The 26621-nt window shown below is 36.6% G+C and overlaps 3 protein-coding genes across 4 annotated transcripts; 2 read left to right on the top strand and 1 right to left on the bottom strand.

Annotated features, from left to right (window-relative positions):
- Nucleotides 1–663: 663 nt before the first annotated feature.
- LOC135585385 (uncharacterized) lies at nt 664–12742 on the bottom strand. 2 transcript variants are annotated; one of them, XM_065144205.1, is made up of 14 exons: nt 12385–12742; nt 11190–11302; nt 10988–11084; nt 10697–10821; nt 9132–9666; nt 8712–8897; nt 8117–8410; nt 6583–6735; nt 5656–5810; nt 4198–4303; nt 3093–4016; nt 2905–2986; nt 2121–2480; nt 664–1156 (listed from the first exon to the last, which is right to left on the bottom strand). In XM_065144205.1, the coding sequence occupies exons 1-14, from the start codon at nt 12487–12489 to the stop codon at nt 966–968; spliced, it is 3426 nt and encodes a 1141-aa protein (XP_065000277.1). In that variant the 5' UTR covers nt 12490–12742; the 3' UTR covers nt 664–965. The 2 variants fall into 2 exon arrangements, with proteins under 2 accessions (XP_065000277.1, XP_065000278.1); XM_065144206.1 differs by lacking the exons at nt 10988–11084; nt 12385–12742.
- Nucleotides 12743–13117: 375 nt separating this feature from the next.
- Nucleotides 13118–20625, top strand: LOC103978921 (T-complex protein 1 subunit beta). The gene is made up of 11 exons (XM_009394880.3): nt 13118–13316; nt 13431–13487; nt 14326–14391; nt 14481–14592; nt 14842–14970; nt 16503–16574; nt 16792–16907; nt 18046–18122; nt 18464–18949; nt 19746–20061; nt 20156–20625. Exons 1-11 carry the CDS (start codon nt 13311–13313, stop codon nt 20300–20302), a joined length of 1584 nt encoding a protein of 527 aa, XP_009393155.2. The 5' UTR covers nt 13118–13310; the 3' UTR covers nt 20303–20625.
- Nucleotides 20626–21840: 1215 nt separating this feature from the next.
- On the top strand, nt 21841–24733 carry LOC135633321 (serine carboxypeptidase-like 26). The gene is made up of 10 exons (XM_065142650.1): nt 21841–22200; nt 22380–22487; nt 22602–22697; nt 22802–22894; nt 23041–23129; nt 23298–23564; nt 23657–23793; nt 23894–23989; nt 24140–24245; nt 24353–24733. The coding sequence occupies exons 1-10, from the start codon at nt 21963–21965 to the stop codon at nt 24497–24499; spliced, it is 1377 nt and encodes a 458-aa protein (XP_064998722.1). The 5' UTR covers nt 21841–21962; the 3' UTR covers nt 24500–24733.
- The last annotated feature ends 1888 nt before the right edge of the window (nt 24734–26621 follow it).

The following is a 26621-nucleotide window of genomic DNA, read 5'->3' as shown; positions in this document are numbered from 1 at the left end:
TCATTTAAAAAATATAAGTTTTCTTTAAAAGAATTCACCTGAGATTGTTCTCAATACCTTCAAACAGATCTGTCTCTAACATTGGTCCCCTCTATCCATTGTTGCAATTGACGGAGTGCGTATCGGCACCCATCAGTTGGTTGCCAAATCTCCTATCACGCTCGACCTCACAACTGATGGTGAGGGCTTCATTATCATAAAAGACCTCGACCACACCGAGGGTCAACTCATCAAAATTGTCTACATCCGTGGGTGTTGAGGGTCGATGGTCAATGCCCCCAATTAAAGCTGAGGGCCAACTCATCGAAATTGTATACTTCTGTGGGTGTTGACAACTAACGACTAATGAGCACTAGTATGAACTCAACCAAATATAACGATGATAGATGGAGGAGGTTGACGATGGGTATTTAGAACATGTAAGCTGAGGGTGGCACCGTCATCCACCACCCAACGTTAAAAAAATATTTTTATCTTTTTATTTTTATATTTTCGTTGGTAAAACTAACATCGTTACAATAAATGAACTATCAATATAATTTTTTAAAATATAAAGATCAAAATATTAAAAACAACTAACTACAAAGGCAATATGTAATTAACCCTATACCATTTGAACTAATGTTCAAGCAAAACTAAACAAGGCACCACAAAGCACTTGCCTACACACAAAGGACGTCATAATTATAGGGCCGAACCCTGAACGAACCCAATTTTGTAGTTTGGACCAATAGACATTTTACAAGAATTTAAAGGAGACAAACGACATACAACTTGTAATCTGCATGTCCTCTTAATTCAAGGAACCTGCAAACTTGTGCCTTGTATTGAAGAAAAAAAGATGTGTTGAAATCTCCGGAACTAAAAATAGAAGACACCAAGTTGAGTATCACTATTCTTTTGAGAAATAGAATCACTCCTGCAGAATGTCTTCAACTCCACTAGGCAAAACTTCTACACAACATCTAATTATCTTTGCCAGATTTTTTACCCTTCTTCTGTTTCTGCTTCAATTGAGTCAATCCTGGAGCTGTTATCTTCACATTGCTCACAATTGCCGCAACCAGTTCTGGGTCTGTACATGCTTTCATAAGTTCCTTCTCCCGGTTCGTCACCTCAGGCATATGATTAAACAAATTCATCGCGGTTTTGGCAGCTGATAAAATGACAGGATCTCAATCATGTTATGACGAGAAATTCTCCCTTAAACACAAAAATAACCATATAGATACCATAATTGCGAAAAGCAAAGCATACCAGCAACAACACATACAGTCAAATACATGCCCATACACACATACAGGTATAGAGAGTGTCACTAACTGCAGATAGGATATGTTCGTATTTGAAAAAGAGAAATAAAAAAGGTCATAATATTATTTAGCACAACAAAATACACCTTTATGGGGTTATAAACACACTCAAGTAACAGTCCATAGAAAAACAAAGAACTATTTACTACTAAGATGGTTACTGCAGGCTGCTATGAATATCAATACTGATGCAAATCTAACTTATAATCTTTCTGACCAGAAAAACAATTTGCAATAGGTACTCGGAATCTGCTAGCGTTACATGTTTTTGGATCGTTAATGTGCAAGTCACAGATGTTAATCATAGCAACAACAAAGGAACCCCATGAATTATTTACTATCCCTGTAGCTACAGACTGTCTGTATTATACTTGTACCTTTATACAAGCCACTCTAAAAAAAGTAAAACTTATCAAAAATTTACAAAAAAAATCCTGAGAATATCTAAATGGAGGCTACCTTTTCATTTCCTAAACCTTCTCATGCACCTCTATGAAGTCATGTTAATATGAAACTGCACAAGCTCCAAAATAATTACATAAAAGTTATGAAATATTACATGATACATGATGTGGTTGAAGAACTAGTTATCAAATAAATAATTAAATACCACATGTTCACGAATTGAAACAACAAAACCTGCTGTAACAAAATTAACTCCGTGACCATTTCATACCAGAGAAAGTTGTGAACAAAGAAATATATGTCAAACAAGTTGTTTCATGAAACAACAAAAAATATTGAGACAACGTCATATATATATATATCCAAGTTTATTATTATTTGAAAATAAAACCAGGAGAATACCTTTTCCTTTTTTTGCAGTTCCTGGAGTTATTTTGACACGATACTTGTATGTTTGCAAGGCACTATAAGGTCCACAGACAGGTACTGCATAGAGCAAAATGTCACCAGGAAGTGGATTTCCAGTTAAATAATCCAAGTCATTCAATCTCTCTCTCTCTTCTTCTCCTATATCATGGATGCCATCTTCCTCCATTGCAGCCACATCCATTTCAATATTAGCTTTATCTGGTTCTGCACTCAGAGGATCTCCAGAAACGTTGCCATTTGCTTGCTTAGCTTGATACGTATATTCCTGACAATCCTTAGACAGGTGACCAGCCTTCTTGCATTTATAACATATTTTGGAAGAGTCGTGTTCATCTGCATCCCAACAAAGGTTAGTGAACAAATCCGTCATCTGAAAATGATTGCAAATCAAAGAATGTTACTTTTCTAGCATGCACAGAATCAGTTACAAAAAGAAACTGAGTGTACATAACTACATCTCACATAGACATGCATCATTAATGCCATTTAGTTGCTATCAGAGATAGAAATAAAGAGCACAAGAGTACATCCATCATCTATCATGAAAAATAAATCACCAAAAAGAACTTAACAAAATTAATACATTCCAAATGTCAACATTTTAAGCAATTACAATTAAGACCAGAGACAAATTAATTTTCAAGCATAGCTAACATGCAAAAGTGCCCACCACAAATGGTCTTGTTGGTGCAACTAAGATGGAAAAGTACATATCCATGTGAATAACATGGATTCCAATAATTCCATAATAACTTACCAGTCGATGATCTGGTTAATTTTCCAGCAACAGCAACATGGTTATCTGATTCCTTTTCCTTCTGGGGAGCTTTTCCAACTGACTGAACCATAAAAAACATTGCAGGTTAGAACAAAAACAGGGAAAGAGTCAAGTACTAATTCAAGATAAGATCCCACATGACCTAAAAGAATTTCAATTTAACTTACTGCAAGTAAAGCCATTCGAATTCTCCTTTCTTCCTCATCCTGTTCTGCATACTTCTCCTTAATCTTCTTATGTTTGCCCCTCTGTCCACGTGCAAACTTCAGATTAGCTGGCCTTAGCTTCTCACTACTATCTAGCTGCAAGTCTACATTGTTCTCTTTTACTTCGGAGACATCTACTATATCGGCAGTGCTCTTCTGGCCTTTCTTAAGTTTTCTTCTTTCAGCTTTTGATATGTAGGGCTTCTCCCTTCCTGCAGCTTTTTTGTCATCATTTATATGAGCCTCCACTGGAGTTGACTCATATGAATCCAATCCAGAACTTTTACTTGACAACTTAGCAGGGCTAGGACCAAGGCCAAGAGCCTTATCAAGAAGAAGGTCAAGTTGGGATGAACTAGAATCATTTATGTCAGATAAGCTTCCAGCATTAAGATCTCTCTGGTTGCCAGCATCATCTTGAGAAAACTCCTCAGATGGATTTGGAGCCCTAAAGTCGGTAGTTAAGGCAATAGAAGTAGCATCAACTCCAGACGCACTATCTACTTCCACACTAGGATGATCCCCACCACAATTCAAGTAATTTTCTGACTCCTTATTTGTGTCTCCTTCACTAATAATCTCCTCATCTGAATCAGAATTATTCTGCTCTCTGCGAGACGCCACTTCCATTTCATGAAGACCCTCATCTTCTCCTCTCACCCTTCTCTCATTTATATGCGATGCCAGGGAACTCTCATCCAGACGAAACAGAATACCAAAGCCCATAACGAGAGGGTGCGGGGGAAGAAAATTCTTTTTACCACGAATCATGAAACTGCCTACTGTGAGATACTCTCCTGTGGGAGCTGTCTTACTAACTTGATGTGGATATACCCACCAGGCACTTGTAACAATTTTTGACTCCCATGCTTGGCTGTGACAGACCTGCAAAGATAAATTGTCTTAAAACCTTCCAGTTACCTAAGGCTCTTAAACTACCAAATGATGTTGATATATCACTAGCACCATATAAAGCAAATTGAATCAATAACCTAATGTTCAAAAGAAAAAGAAAAGACAAATATTTATACTAACAAATAAAAAGTGAAAAAATGTTGGAACTCACAGTAAAACATCCTGCTTGATTTAATGTCAGAGGTGGTACTGGATTATCTGGCTTGTGATTCTTGATCACAGTACTAGAAGCTCCATGCAGGTCCGCATGCACATACCTATATTACACTGAAGATCAGACATGTTGCCAGAAGGTAAATTCTTACAAAGCTTCTTTTATCTGATACCACTAGTAACCATCAGAATATTATTATGCTAAAAGAAACAAGTAGCTGGACAATATATACTAGTATGGCATCACATGATCACAAATTCTAAACTTAATATCATGCAGCCAAATATAACAAGGTTGGTTTAATCATTCTGTTGTCTATCTGGCATTGTTAAAAATTAAATCTTGATCTTGGACCAAATTCAAATTACACCCAGCATAATATGATGTCTTGTATTAAAGGCGTGGCAGGAAATATACATTTCTTGCTAAAATCCTATTAACACTCTTAATGCCTATGGGTCCCCTATGCTGTATTCAGGTTTTATTTGACTTCGATTTCAGTTTGAAGTATAAATCCAGGCTTTAAATATTGTTGCATTCTCCAGCTGTAATCTTGTCAAACTGGCATTTACCCATAGATATAAATATGCTAGGCCTAGGCCTTTGTACACCATGAAGAATAATATTACACAATCATTGGATACGTTTGCATCATCAGTACATTGGTGCACCAGTACAGTATCAGAGTGGTATGGGACAGTCAGTCTACTTTTGAGTAATGTCTCACTGGTTCACTGCCGGATGTATGTTGGTTGTTGGCATGTCAAAACACCTCTAAAGCATTCCCCGTCTTAAAGTTCAATTGTCATATCAAACTTGCAAATGTCAACATTTGTTATTTAATATTTCTAGTTATTAGTGATACATATCACTTTGGCACAGTCTCTACGCCAAGAGAGAATAATCTGAGCATGGCATGAAACACCATGCCAATACTGAGTTCTGGCAGACTAACACTTAAACCTGTGACCCTAACGCTGCACGACATAATATGAGTATTGAAATAAAAAAATCCAAAAATTAAACTATCTAACATTAAAATGAAGGAATTTTACATTGCACAGCATTTAAAAGAATACGCTGAGGCAATCAGAGAAAGGGAAAATTTTAGATGTTTACAATGAGATAGAGGGAGGGAGGGAGGGAGGGGAATAACTACCATGAGATGCATCTTGTTTAGAGACTTTTACAAAACTTGGTCTAGATTTTATGCAACACGATGTGACTTCACACTCATTCTTGACATGCTATATTATGATCTTGAACATCTAGAAAAGGTGTTGTAAAAGATTTTCCTAATGTGCACCAAATAACTCAAGAAACAATTACCTAAATGAGTGTTTGGTGCTTTTAAGATAAACAAATAACTAAGGAGTTATTAAAATTCTCTCTAAACAGAGTAAATGTTCAGCTAAATGCTACAAGTACCAAACAAATACATCAAACTTTACTCACAGATCTCCCTTGGACATATATCGCTTAACTATCATCTCATTTTGTTGTGCATCACGACCACTTATGATCAAATAATTTTCGCTGCTGATAAACCAGTTGAATTTCTCAAACCAATGCACTTTCCGCATATGAGAAATTGCAGCAACAGTCTTCTCCTGCAAATACAGTGACACAAACCTGAGCAGCCAATTAAATGACACCAATCAATTTTTTAAGAAAGAGATTGAAAGTAGCAAATGAACTATGAGAATGTAACTCCAAATTATAAGCCCATAATGCAGCCAACATATTTATCAATAATTAAAGTGTTGGTCAGGCACTCATATTTGATGATACCACTATATGTGTACAGATTCCTGATATTTTGTCAGTAAGTAATATGAATTGATGGCTTCTTATGTTGCGAAAGATCAAAGACATCTGAAAGTTTAGAAGCATCCTGAGTGCTCAGAGAAATACCATGTGAATTTCTAATGAATATGACCAATACATAATATTTCATAAAAAAGCCGCTTATTTCTAAGTGTTTCAAATATTTAATAATTCAAGGAACATCAAATGAGACCAAAACCCTGTTCACAAACGTGCTCACATGAACACTTACAGGACTTGCTTGTTCCAAACTTCATAATTATAAATATACTAAAGAAGACCACAATTTGTATGTCCAGGGCAGCCACAGTGAGTAACTCATACAGCACATCTACATGTCACCTCTGTTTGTTAAGTCCAAATTGAGCCTTAATTGTGTGACTCTTTGAGGTATCACATTTACAAAGTTTAGTTCAATGAAGCAATTTAGACTTGTAACAAAAAATAAAATCAGTTATGCATTTACAGAATCACAAATCATGAATTAGATATATGCATGTTCGTCCCAAGCAAAAAAGAAATAATTTATAATAATCTATATGGTCCGTGGAATACCTGAGCAAGTTGATGTCGAGTTTTCTTCTCAGCAGCTTTGAAAGCCTTCTCATGCGCTTTAATGGTTTTGTCCTGCTTGTTTTCCTGTCTTTTCTTTAATTCATACCAGCGGCAAGCATTGGCATGAGCAGAAAGAGCCAAATCAACCTCAACCTAAAAACATCATAGCTGCCATTAGCAAAGCTGTCATAGTTCCTAAATGCTCTAAATAGTAAACCATAAAAGTTTCAAGAGGAATGCCAAAGAGGACAAGAAGATTACTGTCAGAAATTACCTGACAAAGTAGTACAAACTTATGGACACACTTATTTCCTAGTTGATAAGTTCACAAAAAAATTGTGATGAATTATACAATAACTGATATGGAGTTATTTGGTCCTTCTGATACCATACTCTCGCCCACAATACTTGAGAAGTTTGTATTCCCAAGGGTTTTTCATGGGTGCTTTTTATTATACAATCCACGTAAGATACTAAACCCAAATGCTGATTGAAAATCAAAATATTTGCCAAATAGCATAGTCAAATAACACATATAACAAAGAGCATTCATTACAGAATTTGTAGAACTATTGGTGTCAAATGAGTGATAAAAGGAACATGTTCATGGAACACCACTTATAATGACTAACAGTTAATCCCATTAAGAATCCACATAGGAAAAGAGCCACCTAAGCCGTATGCAGGTGTTAGATTGAACACCTGGATTGAAACTCCAAAAAATGGATATGCATGGAACAACTCAAGCATCTACACAGGACAAGGATAGTCATTGTCTCTTGAATAATCAAAGCCCATGTATTTGAAAAACAGAACCCTATTTTATTAAAGGACAATTGATAAACATCAGTGACATATATATAGGACAACCACATTAGATGACTTTGCAATTCTTGTTAACGTCAAGGACTTCCATGGACATACTTTACAGTGAAAGATGCAAACATTAATACTGCTGTTTGAGAGTTATCATTTAGTTTCATCTGCTAAACCTTTTAAGAGAAAAGGAGCAACAATTTTGCAATAAGAAATTATAAACATGCAGCAACTGTATTTTACTTTGTCATTCTCCTGAACCGAGCCAACCCGGTCGGCCCAAACAAAACAAAGGAATACCAACTAGGATTGGTAAATCGCTGCTGACTTGATTTTCACATATATGTGCATACACATATATATAGTAGAACAATAAAAAAGCAAGAGAAGAAAATTAGGAAATCGGTATCTTAACATCTCCTGAATTCAACTATAAAAATCCCCTGCAGCTCTGTTTCTACAGAAAGTCACTCCCTAAAATAACCACTGACTCAGTTTCTGATATAAAGATTTCCCAAAATATAGAGCATTATAGCAGTTAAGCAGCACTTTTAATATTTTCGAGTCCTAAGAATTTTTTTTAAGCAGAACTTTTAATGTAATCTTTGATGCAGTGAAGGAACATAGTAATGTCCACACAAAAATACTTTACAAGAAGTAACTTGTAGCAGGCTGTATATACACAAACAGTGTGATGACCCTGAACTTCCATCAGTACCTTCTCAACAGGAGCAGTTTTCTCGTCATCGTCCATTTCATCAAGGTTGTTACTTAATAGCAAAGTAATACAATTTCTTTCAAGACGGAGCTTGTCAATTAGACCAGCAACAGGATTCCCTGATTTTCTCTCTTCCTTTACCATACGTGCAAGATCCTCCCAGTTCATACCATTTGCAAGAGCAACACGAACAGCTATAATGGCTGCATCCACATCTTCCAAATTGTACTCGATCAATTCAGCCATTTTGACGGAATAATCAACTTCCTTCTTTAGTGCATGGACACGGTTTTCCTGCATTACAATAGCAAATGGGAAAACTAACACGTGTACTACAAAGATATTTTCTTTGACAACATCTAATATTAACATGTGTTCCTTCCTTGTTATCATAAGCAACAAGATATAAAGGCAAAAGAAGAGGTGTGTGTTTCTCCTGCATCTCTTTTGTGCAGATGGCTTCATCCTCATCCCCTTCTTTTTGTTTCTGTTTATTTTTTTTATTTCTGTGGGAATGTGATGCTAATAGTCATAATGATGATGTCATCATCATTATGTCCATGAAGATAAATTCATTCAAGAAGTATTTAAGAACCTGATCCAGGCGTATTTTATCAAGCTTTTGCATAGCTGATTCTTCTTTTGCCTTCCGCTGCTGTTCTCCCCGTTGACTTTCAATTTTACTGTAAAACTCATCTAGTGCACCATCAAATGTCTCAAAATTCATGCACTCCCTTGATTTAAATTGGTTCAATAGAATAGGACAAAACTCATCATAGACCTGCACATGCAAAGAAAATTATACAATAAGGTTTACCAAGCAAAAAAAAAAAATCAATATATAATCAAATGACCACATTAAAAAGAACATCTTCATGCTTTGATCAGCTTAACCATGGAAGTGATTATAATTAACATAATACCAGTGTCATGTTACTTAAATGAATGTAAGCGAATAAAGTTTCCTCCCATAATCCAATGTGTATGTTCAAGAACAAGAGGAGTGCACACTTACCTTGTCCATAGCAGACTCTTGTGGGACTACAAGATCCTTCTTCCCACTAGTTTTACTCTGCATTAAAATGTATCCTTCAGGAACTGTAGGACCATATATAACATCGGCAAGCCAGTCTTCAAACCTTGTGACAGCTTGTGCCAAAACCTCAAAATTATCTTCATTAATTTTTCCATCAATATCTTTACCAACTTTCATATTTGGAAGCAGGCCAGCATCCAAAATTATATGCTCAGATAATGCAGGTCCATAGCTTAATGCCTCCCCAAGAACGGTCTTTAATGTAGTTTTATTTGATTGATTTTTACTACTGGCGTCCTTGTTTGAGGCTGGCAAGTTCTTGCTCTTACAACCACTTTGATCATTAGATTTGTCACTTGTGCCTTCAGTAGCCTCAGAAATTTTGTTCTCATCAGCTGACTTGAAAGGAATAAGTGCTGACTTTAATTTCATTAGGTTAGTTCTTTCAAAAAGACGACAAGACTCCACTGGATAGCGATGGCGTGACATTATCACCAACCCCTTGTCATCATCCCTGCAATAATCAAGTATATAGTTAGAACTTCCAAATGAAACCAAAAGTTGGGATGCTCTGCTGTAGTTTGGATACTGAGACGCCTTGCACATTAACAGACATCATAAACAAAAACATAAATTGTTTCCATAAATCAGAAGTATCATTTCCACAAATTATATCCAAAACCAGTGTAAACCCATACTGGATATAAGAGGATAACTAAGTTGCTAAAGTGGGGTCTCCTTCCATTAGTTTGTTCTCAAGAATTTTAAACCAGTGGTTTAAATCAATTAAGTCAATATGTCAGCTACCACAAAAGGGCCATTAATTTGGCATGATAAAGGACCCTAGTAGGAAAGGCCTACCCATAGTTGGGATTAAAGGCACATCACTAAGCTAAGCTGGATCTCACATGAATCATGTTAAGGTTTGATTCTAGACTATGATTTGGACATTGACAAGGAAGTCGTCTTAACTGGGGAGATTGTGACACCATTAACTTTGTCTACTATAATTAATTTGAGTTTAGGCAATTGGCCACTATCAAGTTGATGGAAAAGTTACCTCATCAGACCATATCGTAAAGTCAATGCCAGACCGAGATTTCAAACCATGATTAGAAATACTATACTGTAAAAACCAACTAGCACTACAAAGTTAACAACCATTTTTGAAATTCACATCTTTGAAAATTAATAAAATCAAAGCATCAAATACCAATTTATGTTAATTATTTCATGCTATGGTATAAAAACAAACATCAGAAACCAATATTCACACGATAAAATAGACTTTAAACATCATCGCCATGATTACAAATACTACATTGCAAAAACCAACTTTCATTCGAAGTTAGCAACCATTTTTTAATTTCACATCTTTGAAAATTAATAAAGCCAATGCATCAAGACCAGGTAATCTCAACTTTTTCATTCCATGGTATAAAAACAAACAACAAAAATCGATATTCACACAGTAAACAAAATTTTAAGCATTATCACCAATATATTGTGCAAAAGAAACTGTGAAACAAGGATATGAGAAGAACCTGTGTGAGCGGAGAAGTGTCATTACAGTAAAATCAGAATCTGTAAGAAGAATATTTCCTTGGGCATAGAGCTCCAAAATAACATAATGAGCATTGCTACCTAATCCAAACTGAAAAAGAACAATCTGTAGATTAAAAGAACAACATCATTAGAAATCCAACTGGCTAGCGATCAAGAAATAGCTATAAGCTAAACAAAAAAGTGAAAATAAGCACCAAAACATATAACATATTTTTGGTTATCCGAGATAGTTCCTTCTATCTGTAAAAGTAATTACAAGGAGTAATTACACGGTCATATCCAAGCTGCCGAACGTCTTCAAGTCTTCTTGTTCGTATATGTTTCCTCAGTTTTAGAGTAAATCCAGAAGGTGTAGTATTTTTGTCCCTATATAATTACAAATGCGCCTAAGGTGAAGAGATACATTTAAACAGAAATAATGGCTCCCCAGAAAATAGCAAATCTACAAACGCAGAAAACAAATAGCCTCACCGGACATACTGAGTAGTGTGCAACCTTACACCACTTTCCATCAACAGTAACACCTTCTCACTCTCCCCGGACTCTGTAATTCCGCTGCTATTCATCAGCTTGAAGAGATAAGTCTACAAATGAACATTCATCAGCACGACATGGAGAAAGTGAATGCCATTAAGAAGTTAAAGTGACAAAATTAAAAGAGAAATAGAACCAAAACATTAGCAACAAAAAATGTACTCACTTTTGCATAAAACAAAATATAAGATGTTAAAAAGAAGGAACACATAGGGCATCACTTCTGGGCTTCCTGCAAAATTCTGTGCTATGAAGATAAGCTTGATGAATTATATGGTGATCCTCCAAGTCCACATTGATAAAACCCAAGAAGCAAGTTTACAATTTAGCAGTTGTCATTTCACAATAAATTATAGTGTTTGTCCTGCTGCTTATGATGATATGATTAATAGATCATCCAACAACAAGGTGTTCACATGGATGTAAATGAGGCGAAGGTTTTAGAGGTTATCAGATTCAGATGAGGGCATTAATCAAACGGTGTCAAACGTTCACACAGATGCATTCAAAAAATGTAATATGATACATACAAAATCATCATCATTATTGCTAATAGTACTTGTAGAAGTTGGATTAGATGCTTCAATCAAGTGGGATAAGAAAAAGGACACAATGATAAATGAAGAAAATATTTTCCATAGTAAATAAACTAGTGGATCAAAGTAGTCATCCCATGAAGAATAATTTTGACCTCAGAAGGCAATATACTAGCCATGAAGTTCTTGAACTAAAGTGGCAGTGAGCCTCGTTCCACTTGGAAATTAATTGTCAGGCAGAAAACCTACATTTTGATTTACATGGCTTTAGACTAAGTTCATGCCATGAACAATCCACTTTCTCTTTAAATTTTGAGGTATATACAACGACAGTAGCAGGAAATATATAATGCTAAATTTCATCAGTGCACATACAAACCAAACAATCAAAAGAGGATTGAAGAAAACAAAATTAGAAACTGAAAAGGTTCATCGGGCAACGGCATTACCATCAAAAAGAGATGGCGTAATTAAAGCCTGAAGGAAACAACCAAACCAACTTGGAATTAATTACAAGAGAAGAGAAGGGAAAGATACGGGACACTAGATGAATTAGGGTTTTGATCGAATCGCGGGATTGGGATTAGGTTGCCCACCTTGGGTGAGATATCATAGACGTTGGCGCAGCGCATTCCGATGAGCTTGCGGAGGCACTTCAACTCCGCTGCCACATCGGCCGTGTTCATGCGAACCTTCACCATCTTTTCCTATCGACAGACCTATGTTCCGCCTCTCCTATCCTCGACTCTCCCTCCTCCTCTGCTTCGTGTCCCCCACGCCCTTCCGCAGATTTCAAGGGAGCTCCTGATCGGGAAGCAAAGAGTGAAAGCTCGATCGTTGTCTCCGTGGAGTCGTGGCTGCGAGACGAATGCGCGAGGAACTGGCAGAAGGAAGGAGCGGTACCTCAACAAGATTGCTCGAGGTGGTAGTGTGGTCTCTAATCGGGTCGTGGATAAACTTAACCCGTTTAAGGGCAGCTCATAGCATTAGGTGCACGACTTTGTTCCATATCAGGGTCCAATAACGGGTCGGGTTAAGAACCCTTGCCATCCGATATTCGATTCCCAGTTGCGCCCTTAAATTCTCCTTACAATTCACTAAAGTATAACAAAAAAATACATTCATAAAAAAATATAATAGTATTAGAATAATAGATATATAAGATATAAATGATGGTCTATGGAATATAAATATGAACTATAAAATATAAATACAAGGACCGGATCGTGTTATCGGATCGGAGCTTGGACCCAAATACCCGAGTAAATCAGATGCGATCCGGGTTCTACTTGTGTCCACAGCTGGTGCAGTTAAGGCGCCCGCGCCCCTTCATGGTGACGGCCCTGTCAAGCCCTGTTACTGTCGTATGTTCCGTCGACGCCGGGGGCTTTCTTGAATCGGTTCTAGGGTTTTGGATTTCTGGAGAAGTCGAAGAAAGGAAACCGAGGGTATACTCCCCGTTCCCCATTTCGATTACTTCATCGTGATTCGTTTCCTTCCCGTTTGATATCAGCCTTGCGAAATGACGGTATGTGCAGTTTCTGTTGATTTTTCTTGGTAGATTTCGTCGGATTTTGACGACAACGGTTTGTCTTTGGCTTTTTTAATTGATTTTATTTCTTGATGATGTATTTGGTCTTAGGTGGAACGGCTGCTTAAAGATGAAGCTACCGAGCAGAAAGGAGATCGAGCGAGAATGGTGTGCAGTCTCTTTGATGTTTCTTGGATCGTACACGATACTGACACTAGTGTTCCTTTTGCTAGATCAATCATAGCCACAATATCATTCCTTTTCCTCGCATATTCACTTTTTTGAGTTTGATCTTGTCTGTGGCCTCTATAGTAAAACATACTTTTGTTATCAGCCATAATGGTTATGGACGGGTCTGGAAAGTGGATATGTGATTTGCTTCTTTTGTATAATTGGTCTTCTTTTGATATAATAGAATTAAAATAGAGAGTCAATGAGGACAGAGAGTTATTAGATGTAATATGTAGGTCATGATATAACCATTTCCCAAATTCAAGCTGGTCGAGCATCTCATGTATCTGAACCAATACTATGCTAATCTTTCTGCATGTCATAATTACGTATGTTTTAGTGTCAAGAAGTGAACCCAGAATTCTATACCCTGATTTATTTAAGACTGGTTGGAAATGCGCTTGTAAACTTGATATGAAACAAACTGAAAATTCTGTGATCCTTGATTGGATAACTGAAGCTCCATTTTTTTATCCAGTGACTATAGATTCGGAAATAAAACAGGTGCTTGACTGAGTTTTAAAATGATATCGGTCAGTTAACAAAATTGTAAAGCCCAAATAAATATGAGTTGTACATACATATATAGAGAATGATTAAATTTGGTTAGAAACATTGGTACTCACCAATTCCAGTCTTGTTTTCCTTATGCAGATATTTTCTCATGTTTTTAAAGTGGTTACCTACCAAACGTTGTATTCCATTCTACTGATATGACCTTTTTGAAAATTTTCTCATAATTGAATGTTGGCCATGATTTTTTTTTAAACTGCAGGCCTCATTTGTCGGTGCCATGGCAATTGCTGACTTGGTCAAGACAACTTTAGGTCCAAAAGGAATGGTATACTCTTTTACGCTTGTTATATTTTTTCCTTTTCTTCAATATGTTCCAATCAATTAATCCTGTTGGTTGCCGTGTCTAATGTGTAGGATAAAATATTGCAATCAACTGGTAGAGGACACAATGTTACTGTTACTAATGATGGTGCAACTATCTTGAAATCTCTTCATATTGACAATCCAGCTGCTAAGGTCCTTATTGGTATCCTTTGGTGTGCCTTATTGTTCAGTTGATTGATTAGTTTCGTGGATTTTGTACACCATCACCTTATTGGTATCCTTTGGTGTGCCTTATTGTTCAGTTGATTGATTAGTTTCCTGGATTGTGTACACCATCAAATGCTTATTTCGCATCTCAAACTTGCATAATTTAATTGACTTCTTAATTTCTAAACATGATTATGAGTCAGTGGCTTCCCTGAGAAAAAAAAAACCTCAACTTTAGCACCAGATATCTCCAAAGTTCAAGATGATGAGGTTGGTGACGGGACAACTTCTGTTGTTGTTTTGGCTGGAGAGCTTCTGAGAGAGGCTGAAAAACTAGTCAATAAAAAAATTCATCCAATGACTATTATTGCAGGTTTGTGTTAGCATCTCTCTAAATATTTTCTGGATGCCAGTGATATAGTGCTTCAGCACATCTTAGGTATAAGATAATATTAAAATTGTCAACTTCGAGTATGATATGTTGTATTGTACAAGTAGCTACTCATATGTTTTCTTTACAATATTACTTTTAACTGTGATAAACTGATACTTGATACCTCAAAGTGTTTGCCATTATCATATTGGATATGTTAGTGCTTCTAGGGATACATGTTAATTTGTTAAATGCTTCCTTAAAGTATCTGATCTTTCATTAATTGAAAAAGATCGGCTTGTTTTTAAGACACTTAGGTTATATTTTGTGTTCAATTTTGGGAAGAATTCTATTTTTAGTAATATTGATAAAAAAGGGCAACTAGGAGGATATATGATTAGGTAATGAATAAATAAGAATCTTTCTTTTATGTTCTGAGTATCTTTATTATATTTTTGAAGTATTACATAACTAAACATAGCTCTCTGAAGATGAATATGTTAGAAATTCCAGTTAAGTATTTCTTACCATTTATCATGATATTTAGTTACATATTTTGACTTTTTTTTTACAAGGCCAAGTTATTAGTATATCTGTATCATGTTGTATCGGTGTCCTATGCCTGTAATGTGTACTGGGATCCTAGATTAGTATCTTGTTGTATCATTCTACCCATTTCTATTCTTGAAAATTTTCTACTCTTACAAACAATTCCAGAAGAATAGCACATTAAATAGTCTATAATTCTTGTCATCTTGGTACATGTGTTAGGAAGGAGGGGAAAATATCACTTAGATTGATAGTATATGGTGGTCTGCAATATAGCAGTTGGATGGTAATCAAGATTTTGAGTGGGTAGTTTTAGGGACAAAACATGGGCACATTTTTTTTTATTCGTGAATTTTGTATGTTCCTAGACATATCTATAGATTTACATGGTTTTGCAATGACTTTATGGTGTCAGCAGTTTCACACTGAAATCGATGATCTGTTTGTCATTTTACTTTCTTCACGTTGTTGACTATAAAATTTCATGGTGGACTGAGATTAATTGGGTAAACTGGCGAACTTATATATTTATTAAATGGTGATTCATTCTAGAGAGGTTGGAGTGGTAATCAGGAATTTGAGTGGGTATTTTTAGGGACAAAACATGAACAAAGCATTTTTTTTAAAAAAAAGGGAAGATATTTTCATTACATTAACTGGCGTACATGGCGCTCACACGTGGACTCGAACCGGAGATCTATAACTTGTGCAACAATGCACTAACCAACTTTGGATGTCTCAATAGAGACCATGTGAACAAAGCATTTTTAATTAATGGTCATTTGTATGTTCTGATGCATACACATGATTACATGAGATTGTGCAATAGTGTGTTTCACACTCTGAAATCAACGATCTGTTGTTTCATGATTGCTTCGTTTATGTTCTTGACTACAATATATTGTGGTGAATTGGAATTAATTGATTAAATTGAAGTACTTTTATAATTGTAATATCTAAATCCTGTTCTTGTGAGCATGTAGGCTACAGACTGGCTGCTGAGTGTGCATGTAATGCTTTACTGCAGAAGGCCAAGGATAATAAACAGGATCCAGGTATCAGTTATCTTGAATGTGTACATGTTATACTGAAATCTGTTTCTTAGATCGAGGTTTTTAACTTCTTAATTTGCTTTTGAAACAAATGATAATGCAATACATATGACTTGTGCCTGTTGGTTAAAAGGATGAGTGAGATACTATCTCTAACTTTACATTAAACTTTTCCATGTTTAACATATATGATTGATTATTTGCTATTTTTATGTTGCAGATAAGTTTAAGTCAGATTTGATGAAAATTGCGATGACAACCCTGAGTTCGAAAATACTCTCCCAGGACAAGGAACAATTTGCTAAACTAGCAGTGGATGCTGTTCTAAGGCTAAAGGTATTAAGAATATCATAATGCATGTTTTGACATATAGGTTCATCATTTATTCTTTCCTTTTGTGTTTGACAATTTCAAAATTCATGTTTTGCCTCTACTTGAGGTAGTAGTCTCCATGGAGAGGTGGAGGGCTTATTTCATGGCTTCAAAATCACTACTTTAGTTTGTCAGGATAGACCTGCTTTCCGCTGCATATGTTTCACTTTTGTTATCTGAGTCCTTCATTGTGAATGTGAAAGCTTATTGATAATAGTTTGATCTTCATATGTTTTCCTTAGAAGACTTTCTGCACACAGCACATTTGACACTAACATTTTTGTTAAATAGGTCATCATATATCTGTATGTCTCTAGTCTATAAATATGTATAATATAGGTATTTATAATATATACATGTATATATGTTGGGAACACATACCTGCACTTATTTGAGCGGTCGAAGAATTTGATAAAAATTCTACCTCTTTTTTTTTCAATATGTACCAATGCTTTTGAAACTGGTGAATCAGGTGGTTCAAGTGGTTAAATATTTGGTCCAAGGTTTCAAATGCTGGTCTGTATGCATCTGTACTAGGTTGTATGATATCAGTAGGTGATACTTTTTTTTACATTTTATAGCTGGTGCTAGGTGGTATAGATTGCTACACCATCTGACACACAGCATTATCAGAATTGGTAATTGATCGAGTTTTAAAAACCATGTTTGGCCTTAGTTTGTAAAAGAACTTTTTGCAATACTGATTTCAGGTTGATATGAACTGCAATTAGTTTTCAGCTATTTTGCATTCAATGGTATGGTTGCTCTCTGACATCTTAAATCGCTGCTGTCACTAGTTAAACCTGCCTGAATTTCATAGTGTTGTTTTATTTAACAGAAGACAAAAATTTTCAAGTGCCTTTTTGAGGAGTTATGTTTTTGAGGGAGTTATACTTCCAGTGTTTAAACTGGGTATACCTTAATTATGTTCTTTCAAGGGTCCATGCATGTTTGGTAGCTGATTTAAGCTTCGTGTATCATGTTGCATATCATGTAACATTCTCTTTATCGAGGTCAAAATTTTGAACTGGTATGAGGAATATGAGAATTCTGGTCATAATTAAACCTGTTAGATAAAAATTCCTTTTCTCTGAATTGTCAGGGCAGCACAAATTTGGAGTCTATCCACATTATTAAGAAGGCTGGAGGTTCCCTTAAAGATTCATTTCTAGATGAAGGGTAGGTATCTCATAAAAAAATCTTAAAGATTTATGGTATATAATCTGTAATCTAATAAATATTTGTTGTCTGAATACAGATTTCTATTTATCATTCTAACATGTAAGCATATATCTGATTCTGTTGCAAATTTTCTTTAATAACTTGAAAACAAACAACATTAATGGAGGTTAATAGAGAAGACCTGAGAAATTTATAGTAGTAAGGGAGTCAGTGCTTTCATATCTGAAGAAAGTTGTTTTCCACTGCTCGCATAAAGAAGCATTTTAAATTCCAAACTTAAGATTTGGTAGTGATATGCTTTTGTTCTCTAAACATGAGTCCCTTGATACTCTGGACAGGTTTATTCTTGACAAGAAAATAGGAATTGGTCAACCAAAACACATCGAAAATGCAAAGATTTTGGTGGCAAACACTGCCATGGACACTGACAAAGTTAAAATATATGGGGCTCGAGTTCGTGTTGATTCAATGGCTAAAGTTGCAGAGATTGAGGGAGCTGAAAAAGAGAAAATGAGAGAAAAAGTGCAGAAAATCATAGCTCATGGAGTCAACTGTTTTGTCAATAGGCAGCTAATTTACAACTTCCCTGAGGAACTTTTTGCAGATGCTGGCATTCTTGCCATTGAGCATGCTGACTTTGAAGGGATTGAGCGTCTAGCCTTGGTAACTGGTGGTGAGATCGCATCAACTTTTGATAACCCAGAGTCTGTAAAGCTTGGACACTGCAAGCTGATTGAGGAGATAATGATTGGTGAGGACAAGTTGATTCATTTTTCTGGGGTTGAAATGGGTCAGGCATGTACAATTGTCCTAAGAGGTGCAAGGTATGTCTTTAAACATAATAGTCTTCTATTTTGATTCAGATATATCCCTGGTGTTTGTAGCTTTCTTAATAGCTACTTTCTAATCCATGCTTCTTCCACACAGCCATGGAGCCGTGATGCACATATTTTATTTGATATTTTTCCTTCTTTGGTGTGGAGATGGGGATTTTGTTCTAAGATATCTTATATTCAATGTCATGATTGGTTTACCTCTAATGTTTCAGCTTTTTCCTCATATTTCCATCATTCCGAATTATTTTCTTATGCCAGTATTAAGAAATGACATCTTTGCATTCTTTAAGTATCTTCCTGTCTGTAATGAGTTTCCTCCATTTTATGATTGTTTTAGACTATTTTTATCATTCAATTTTCTTATTTTTCCACACTGTAAACTTATTTTTTCTTTTGACTGTTATCCATTCTCTTTATCATCAAACTTTGCATTCTACAAATTGCTCAAACTTATGTGCATTATTAGCTCATTCACTTTTGACCTGCATTTATGGTAGCACAGCCCTGCTTACGCCTATCCAAAATGCAAATTCTTGCTCTGCCGCTGCTTATGCCCTCCTCTTGCCAGAATTTATGTAATTTTTCTTTGTGAAATTTTTGTCCTCTTGATGTTGATTTCAATGTCAGTTGCATGGACAGTTGTCCAGAGCTGAGTTTATGGAGTTTATTGAGTTTGAAATTATCAGCTTTCAGTTTGATATATGAAGCTGTATGTTTCAAAAAAGCAAAGATTTTAGGTAGATAATTATGTTAATGATAATAGCCTTTTTTTAATTATTTCTAGTTCCCATGTGCTGGATGAAGCAGAAAGATCGTTGCATGATGCTCTTTGTGTGCTGTCTCAGACAGTGAATGACTGTAGGGTCTTGCTTGGGGGTGGATGGCCTGAGATGGTGATGGCAAAAGAGGTAGATGACCTTGCACGTAAGACTCCAGGGAAAAAATGTCATGCCATTGAAGCTTTCTCACATGCTCTCCAAGCAATACCCACAATCATTGCTGACAATGCTGGTGTGGACAGTGCTGAGTTGATCTCTCAGCTTCGAGCTGAGCATCACAATGACACAACTAATGCAGGAATTGACATCATATCTGGTGGTGTAAGTGAAATACGGTGGAAGCATCTTTTCATGGTGTTAAGCCTGTGCTTGAATTTTAATTTCCACTGATTTAAATTTCATGTTCCTGATACAGGTTGGAGACATGGAGAAGCTAGGGATATCAGAGTCATTTAAAGTAAAGCAAGGTGTGCTCTTGTCAGCAACCGAGGCAGCTGAGATGATATTGAGGGTTGACGAGATCATAACTTGTGCTCCACGAAAAAGAGAGAACAGAATGTGATGTTCATAGGTCACCTTAACCTTTAGCCGAGGCATGCAAGCAACATTTTGTTACTTTACAATGTTCTAACATATTATTATTTATTTTCTGAGGGATGAGTTCTTATAAAAACAATTCACGGAATTGTTCTGTACAAGGTGTTGGCCCCCCAATTTGCACGCTTGTTACGCTGATGGTCCATAACGAGTCACATATTGAATTTTGATTATAGGGTTAGTGATTGCAACATAAATGCAGGCTTCTGTAATCCCTTCTATTGTTGTAGCTTGACCAGATCATCTGGGAAAGATTTTTCTGTAAGGCTGTGGTTGGTCCATCTCTCACTATGACTTACCTCCTATTTGTGCTATGCTTCTTGCTGTAAAAAGTTTTAGGTGCTTTGGTTGTGGATTACTTAAGTTTGTGCAGCTTGAACAGTTAATCCAGGATACTTTTACTTTCGATCCATCTGAATTCTTGCTTGTGGTTTGGCTGTTTGCCTATTTGAGTTTTGCAGCTCCTTCTGTTGCATCATACCATTCCACTTGAATTCGTTGCTTTGTGCAGAACTACGATGATGACCTCCATTTCTATTTTTTTTATCCTTACTAGAGAACAGTTTTACCATGTAGGTAGTCATAATTATGAGTTATGACTATTATGAGATGCCTGTTATTATGAGTCATGATCTAGATTGCAAGGCAAATAATGGAGGAGATGAATTCTAACGAAGAATATTTGTAGCAGATAAATTTCCCGATCTCTTCATAGACATCTTAACCTACTTCATGTTTTCCGAGAATGATTCCACGTTTGTAACTAGTCGAGTCCACTAAACAACTTCGTCGCCCAAATCAGCTCATATTATATCTATAATAAATGGCACATCAGAAGAATCTTTTTGGTCTTCTTCTGATATCAGTGAAAGTGCCAGGAAGACCAACAAAGTCCAGTGTTCGGCCATCGGATAAGGCCCTCAGGTAATGAATGTAGTATTGGTACTCGAAGACAAATAAATGCCAAGTCCTCCTGTTCACTAATATTGTGCATCCCGAGAAGAAGAAAATGAGTTTGGTGATTCTTTTTGTTGTAGGCAACTCTACCATACCCATGTCGAACTCTGATGAAAAGAGGACTTAGGTTAGCTGTCTAAGACAAGGAACCATCGTGATTCTTCAGCTTGCAACAGCAAAAGATTGCCAAGATTAAGGAGCTTGCCAAGATCCTATCTATTGTTTATGAATAGATAGGATCTTTTATGCACTATCACATTATCGAAAGATTACATATCTATTTTTTCGATATCTTTTAATTTTAATTTTATCATTTATAGTGATCATACAAGTGATAGAAAAAGAGAAAATCGAGTCTGATTGATATCATTGTCTCCTTCAGATCAAATGATAATATAAATTCAAATAAAAAAATTTAAATTATACTAAAAAATATATAATCATGATGTTGATATATATCTGATTTTAATTTTAAGATTTATTTTATTTTTATATTAGAAGCATGATTAGATGATGAGAGGAACGACAGGGGAGTGATGTGGTCCTGGCTTTTCTTATGTCTATTGCTAGACATAGCAGTGTGGCTTTCTTGTTTCCTGCGGGACTAAACTAGTGCATCACCATCCTCTATTAATCTTCCCTGCCTCCTCTCGATCGGTATCGAGGCCATGGCATCTTCCAGGAGACACTTCCTTCTCTGTCTCAGCTTCATGCTCACTATCTCGGGTGACTCCAGCGAATCTGACAGGGTTCTTGATCTCCCCGGTCAGCCACCAAGCCCACCCATCTCCCACTTCTCAGGCTACATAACAGTGAACAGAGAGAACGGGAGGGCCCTGTTCTACTGGTTCTTTGAGGCTCAAACTCTGCCGTCAGATCGACCTCTTCTCCTCTGGCTCAATGGAGGTTGTGCATAATTGACTCTCTCTCTCTCTCTCTCTCTCTCTCTCTCTCTCGTGTATCTTGGAGGTTTATTTATGTAGGCGGATGCGGGTTTTTGGGACATGGAGATGATTACCTCATAAATGTGTATCTCCTACCCTGTAGGTCTTCATCTCATTCAATGTGTCGCTCTTGCTTTACAGGTCCGGGATGTTCATCAATTGGCTATGGGGCAGCTGTGGAACTGGGACCTCTAAGGGTGAAGAGACATGGAACAGGACTCGAGTTCAATAAATACGCTTGGAATAAAGGTCCTTTTCTTCTTTAATTATCATGCTTGCTTTCTCTGTATCAGTCCAATTTTATCGTATGAGTTCTCCTGGAAAATCACTCGAATAATTATTGATTTTTTGTCTTGCTATCAGAGGCCAATTTGCTGTTTTTGGAGTCTCCGGTAGGGGTTGGATTCTCTTACACGAACACATCCTCTGATCTAACCAAACTAGAGGATGGATTTGTGGGTAAATAAACTGCTACTCATCTGAGATATGCCTCTGATCTATGTTGGTTTGTCCAAGCAATTGCATCAGTGAGATCATCCTCATCTTTTGTTTGACTGTTCCAGCTGAGGATGCTTACAGATTCCTGGTCAACTGGCTGAGAAGATTTCCACAGTACCAGTCCCATGACTTCTACATAGCAGGAGAAAGCTATGCAGGTGATCACAAATCCACTTTCCTCCAATTTGATCTCTCAGCTTTATGACATCAAGAACAAAAATAAGAAAGATAAAGATCATGGCCTTCAATCATCGCAATGCAACAGAGCTGTAAAGGTCTCCTGTCTCCTGCTCGTCTGTTGCAGGTCACTATGTGCCCCAGCTAGCTGAGCTACTCTATGACAGAAACAAGGACACAAAGAACTACCCATACATCAACTTCAAAGGCTTCATTGTGAGCGCCATCTTTCCATCTCTAGTTTATGACTGCCTGTAACGTGAACATCTAGCAGAATTCGAAGTACATATGCATACGAGCTTCATCTTTTGGCACAAAGGAGGGATGCTGTAAATTATGGAAAAACATGCATATCTATATGGTGGATTTCTGTGTGTGTTGCAGGTGGGAAACCCTGAGACAGATGAATACTATGACTCAAAAGGGTTGCTGGAGTATGCATGGAGTCACACAGTGGTCTCAGACCAAGTTTACAGGCTTGCAAACCGAGTCTGCGACTTCAAGCTCTTTAACTGGACTGATGAATGCAATGATGCCATGGAGATGGTCTTTAACCAGTACAAGGAGATCGACATCTACAATGTTTATGCTCCCAAGTGTACTCTTCCTCAATCATCATCTTCTTCTTCGTTTGATGAAGATAATGCCAAGGTGACTCGGAATGTACAGTTGTCGATCTATAAATAGTATGCTTCTTTGTAAGATTAGGATATGAATTCTGAGAGATGTTTTTGGAGTTGCAGAAAAGCTTGATGAGGAGGATTAGAAGGTATGCGGGGCACGATCCCTGTTTCTCGACCTATGCTGAGGAGTACTTCAACAGGGTTGATGTGCAGAGATCACTCCATGCAAATGTCAACGGGAGGTGGAGTGTCTGCAAGTGAGCTCGTCTTCCCCGCTGCTGGATATTGTCTCCTCTTCTTCTTCTTCTTCTCCTTGTCTTCCTGCAGGGTAAATGATGCCATTTTGTACTGTTGCAGTGATTCGATACTGAGAACATACAACTTCACCGTCTTCTCTGTCCTGCCCATCTACTCCAAGCTCATAAAAGCTGGGCTGAGGATATGGCTCTACAGGTCTGTGCCTCTCGTTCCCTTCCATTTGTATCACATGACTGCAAAGATTCCACTAGCTTCAGAGAACTGACATGTCGGTCCGTGAGCTACGCTTGTTTGTTTCCTCATCCGACCACACGTCCATCCTCTGATCCATCTGGATTTCTGCAGTGGAGACACAGACGGCAGAGTTCCGGTGATTGGATCAAGATACTGTGTTGAAGCACTACGTCTTCCTCTCAAGTCCCAGTGGCAGCCTTGGTTCCACAACCATCAGGTCCGCAACCATCAGCCTCTGCCATGAACGATAGCTTTGATAGAAATGGATGATGGATGACTGACTCAGTTTGGCCAAATACCTGGGAACTTTGTTCTTGGTTGCAGGTAGGGGGAAGGTTTGTGGAGCACCAGGGGTTGACCATGGTGACAGTGAGAGGAGCAGGTCACTTGGTTCCCCTCGACAAGCCACAGGAAGCACTTGTGCTCATCAACTCCTATCTGAGGAATCAACAGCTTCCAACACACGAGTGATGCTCCATCCTCCCACGAAACATTACAGAGCAATTCATCTTGATTTAGAGAATTTTGATGATTGAGCGAGCAAAAATTCACTGCAAGAGAATTTTGATGATTTCACTGCAAGAAGCTTGTGAAATCTAAATTTTGTGGTGATGCTGCCTTGCCGCCTTCAATTTCTCAAGGATTTCTATGGAAGAGTTCAGTATCTGTTCTATGATGCTAATGTAGAAGTATCAGTGGCCTAAAGATTGAAACCCTACTCCAGTGATCCATCCTATGATCCAATCAGTAGACTAATCTGTATGAATCCCTGAAAGTAGATTATTAGCACACTAATAAAGATGATTATCTTCATAATTAACCAAGAAAAATGCTTCGGAAACACCATAAACATAGGAAATTACTACTGAATTCATAATACTTAACTATGGTGTGTTTTTCTAGTAAGGCTATGTGGATTTGAATTAATGATATGATGGTGTACTGCTACTAACATGGGGTTAAGTATTTTGCATCAATGATTCAAGCTCAATAAATTTAATGATTCAATGGAGGATTATAATAATTACTAGGAATATGTGTTATGTTAGTCCTTGATGAGAACGTTAAATCTATCATTTTGTAACCAAAACTAAAACCTTCTCATCTTACTGTTGTTACCTGAGTCTCAAAAAGCTACTTGATTTAGCTATCTCATTGGGTCATAATAATTGATATCTGGAGGAGTTCACCATTTGTTATCATGCTGGTGATTAATCTGTACTATATTGATCCTTGATGAAGATGTAAAACCTGCTATTATATTGGTCCTTTGATGAAGATGTGAAACCTGCTATTGTAGTAAGATTATTTTGCACCAGTGGTTCCATCTCAATAAACATGTAGAACATGATACTGCATAAGAAGTAGATCAAGCTTCATCCTCTTTCACAGACCCAAAACTATCTTATCTAAAGTTGGCATTGCTTTCAACTTACTGTTGTGATGGGTCTGCTTTCTTCTCCTCTGCCATGGTCTTTGCTTGGTTGTTGTTAAGCATTATCATTAATCTTGTGTCCACCAGTCTGAAGCATGGAGACAAGCACAGGAGGGAATAGTTCTGGAGAAGGAGAGAGAGAGAGAGAGCCATTAATGGTGGCTGTCACTGGTCTCACTGCCACCTGGTTGGAAAGACATGTGTGTTGGCTGGCTTCCCTTGCACCACATAAGCCAAAATGCCAGCCTGGTGATTTCACACACCAGTATGAAGCTGAGGCCAAATATATTTGTTTCTCTGTATATGTTTGTGTATTTGCATAATCTGAGAGTGCAAGTAATATTCTTGTACATGTTATCAAACTCACCAAAGTTGGTAAGCAATTATTTATTGTAGGACAAGTAGGGCATTAAGTCTGAGTCAAATTAGTTAGAATTAAGACACATGACACTAAACATCAATTCAATCCAATTTTAGATTAAGCAAATCTAAATTTGATTCACATTAGTTAGATTGATTCACATATATCAATTCAATAAAAAAATTTAGATTATTAAATCATGAGTCAAACTCAATTAAAAAATTATATGAACATTTATATTATCATCAAATATATATTATTTTATGTCTTACTGTAATATCAGTATTATTTTGTATTTACATTATGTTGTACTCTTATATTCTTTATTTCCTATGTTTGCATGCTACCTTTTTGTTTTGTACTTATATTTTTATATCCTACTTTTAACTAAATTTATAATACTCCCCATATTATATTAATTAATTTTATATATTTTATTTTATAAATTCGTAATTTTTATATCATATTGTTTGATATATAATATATCATTTTTTTTATTTTTATAATGATTTTGTTTTATTTTCATGTTAATCTAAGTTTTTATTATTCATCATTTGATATACATATATAATGACGCAATAAATGAAATACGTGTATATATAACATTATTTTCCGAGAAATACATATTGACTGCGTAATACCGACAGGTGGAAATACTAATTTGCTGCGTGAGAACGGTAGCACGTTAAACCACGATATTTTCATACGCATAAAGAATACGAGAAACACAACGGCCCGTCCAATTGGATAAAAGCGGTGGCCCCTCCATGATCCAACGATCGACGTGATCCCACTTG

Source organism: Musa acuminata, chromosome BXJ3-3 (genome assembly GCF_036884655.1).
Source record: "Musa acuminata AAA Group cultivar baxijiao chromosome BXJ3-3, Cavendish_Baxijiao_AAA, whole genome shotgun sequence".
In the NCBI taxonomy this organism is placed as follows: Eukaryota; Viridiplantae; Streptophyta; class Magnoliopsida; order Zingiberales; family Musaceae; genus Musa; species Musa acuminata.
Note: the sequence above shows the minus strand (reverse complement) of the source record. Positions and strands in the feature narration are given on the sequence as shown.

Bases quoted from the DNA above. Each gene is read 5' to 3' on its own strand.
- LOC135585385 (XM_065144205.1), bottom strand. From the start codon at position 12,489: ATGGTGAAGGTTCGCATGAACACGGCCGATGTGGCAGCGGAGTTGAAG. The intron at 10,822-10,987 runs GTAATTACTCCT...TTTAATCTACAG, and splicing joins GGCAGCTTGGATATGACCGT to ATTGTTCTTTTTCAGTTTGG. The intron at 1,157-2,120 runs GTATTCTCCTGG...TCATTTTATCAG, and splicing joins AACTGCAAAAAAAGGAAAAG to CTGCCAAAACCGCGATGAAT.
- LOC103978921 (XM_009394880.3), top strand. The intron at 16,908-18,045 runs GTATTAAGAATA...CTGAATTGTCAG, and splicing joins ATGCTGTTCTAAGGCTAAAG to GGCAGCACAAATTTGGAGTC. The intron at 18,950-19,745 runs GTATGTCTTTAA...AATTATTTCTAG, and splicing joins ATTGTCCTAAGAGGTGCAAG to TTCCCATGTGCTGGATGAAG.
- LOC135633321 (XM_065142650.1), top strand. From the start codon at position 21,963: ATGGCATCTTCCAGGAGACACTTCCTTCTCTGTCTCAGCTTCATGCTC. The intron at 22,698-22,801 runs GTAAATAAACTG...TGACTGTTCCAG, and splicing joins ACTAGAGGATGGATTTGTGG to CTGAGGATGCTTACAGATTC. The intron at 23,130-23,297 runs GTGAGCGCCATC...TGTGTGTTGCAG, and splicing joins TCAACTTCAAAGGCTTCATT to GTGGGAAACCCTGAGACAGA.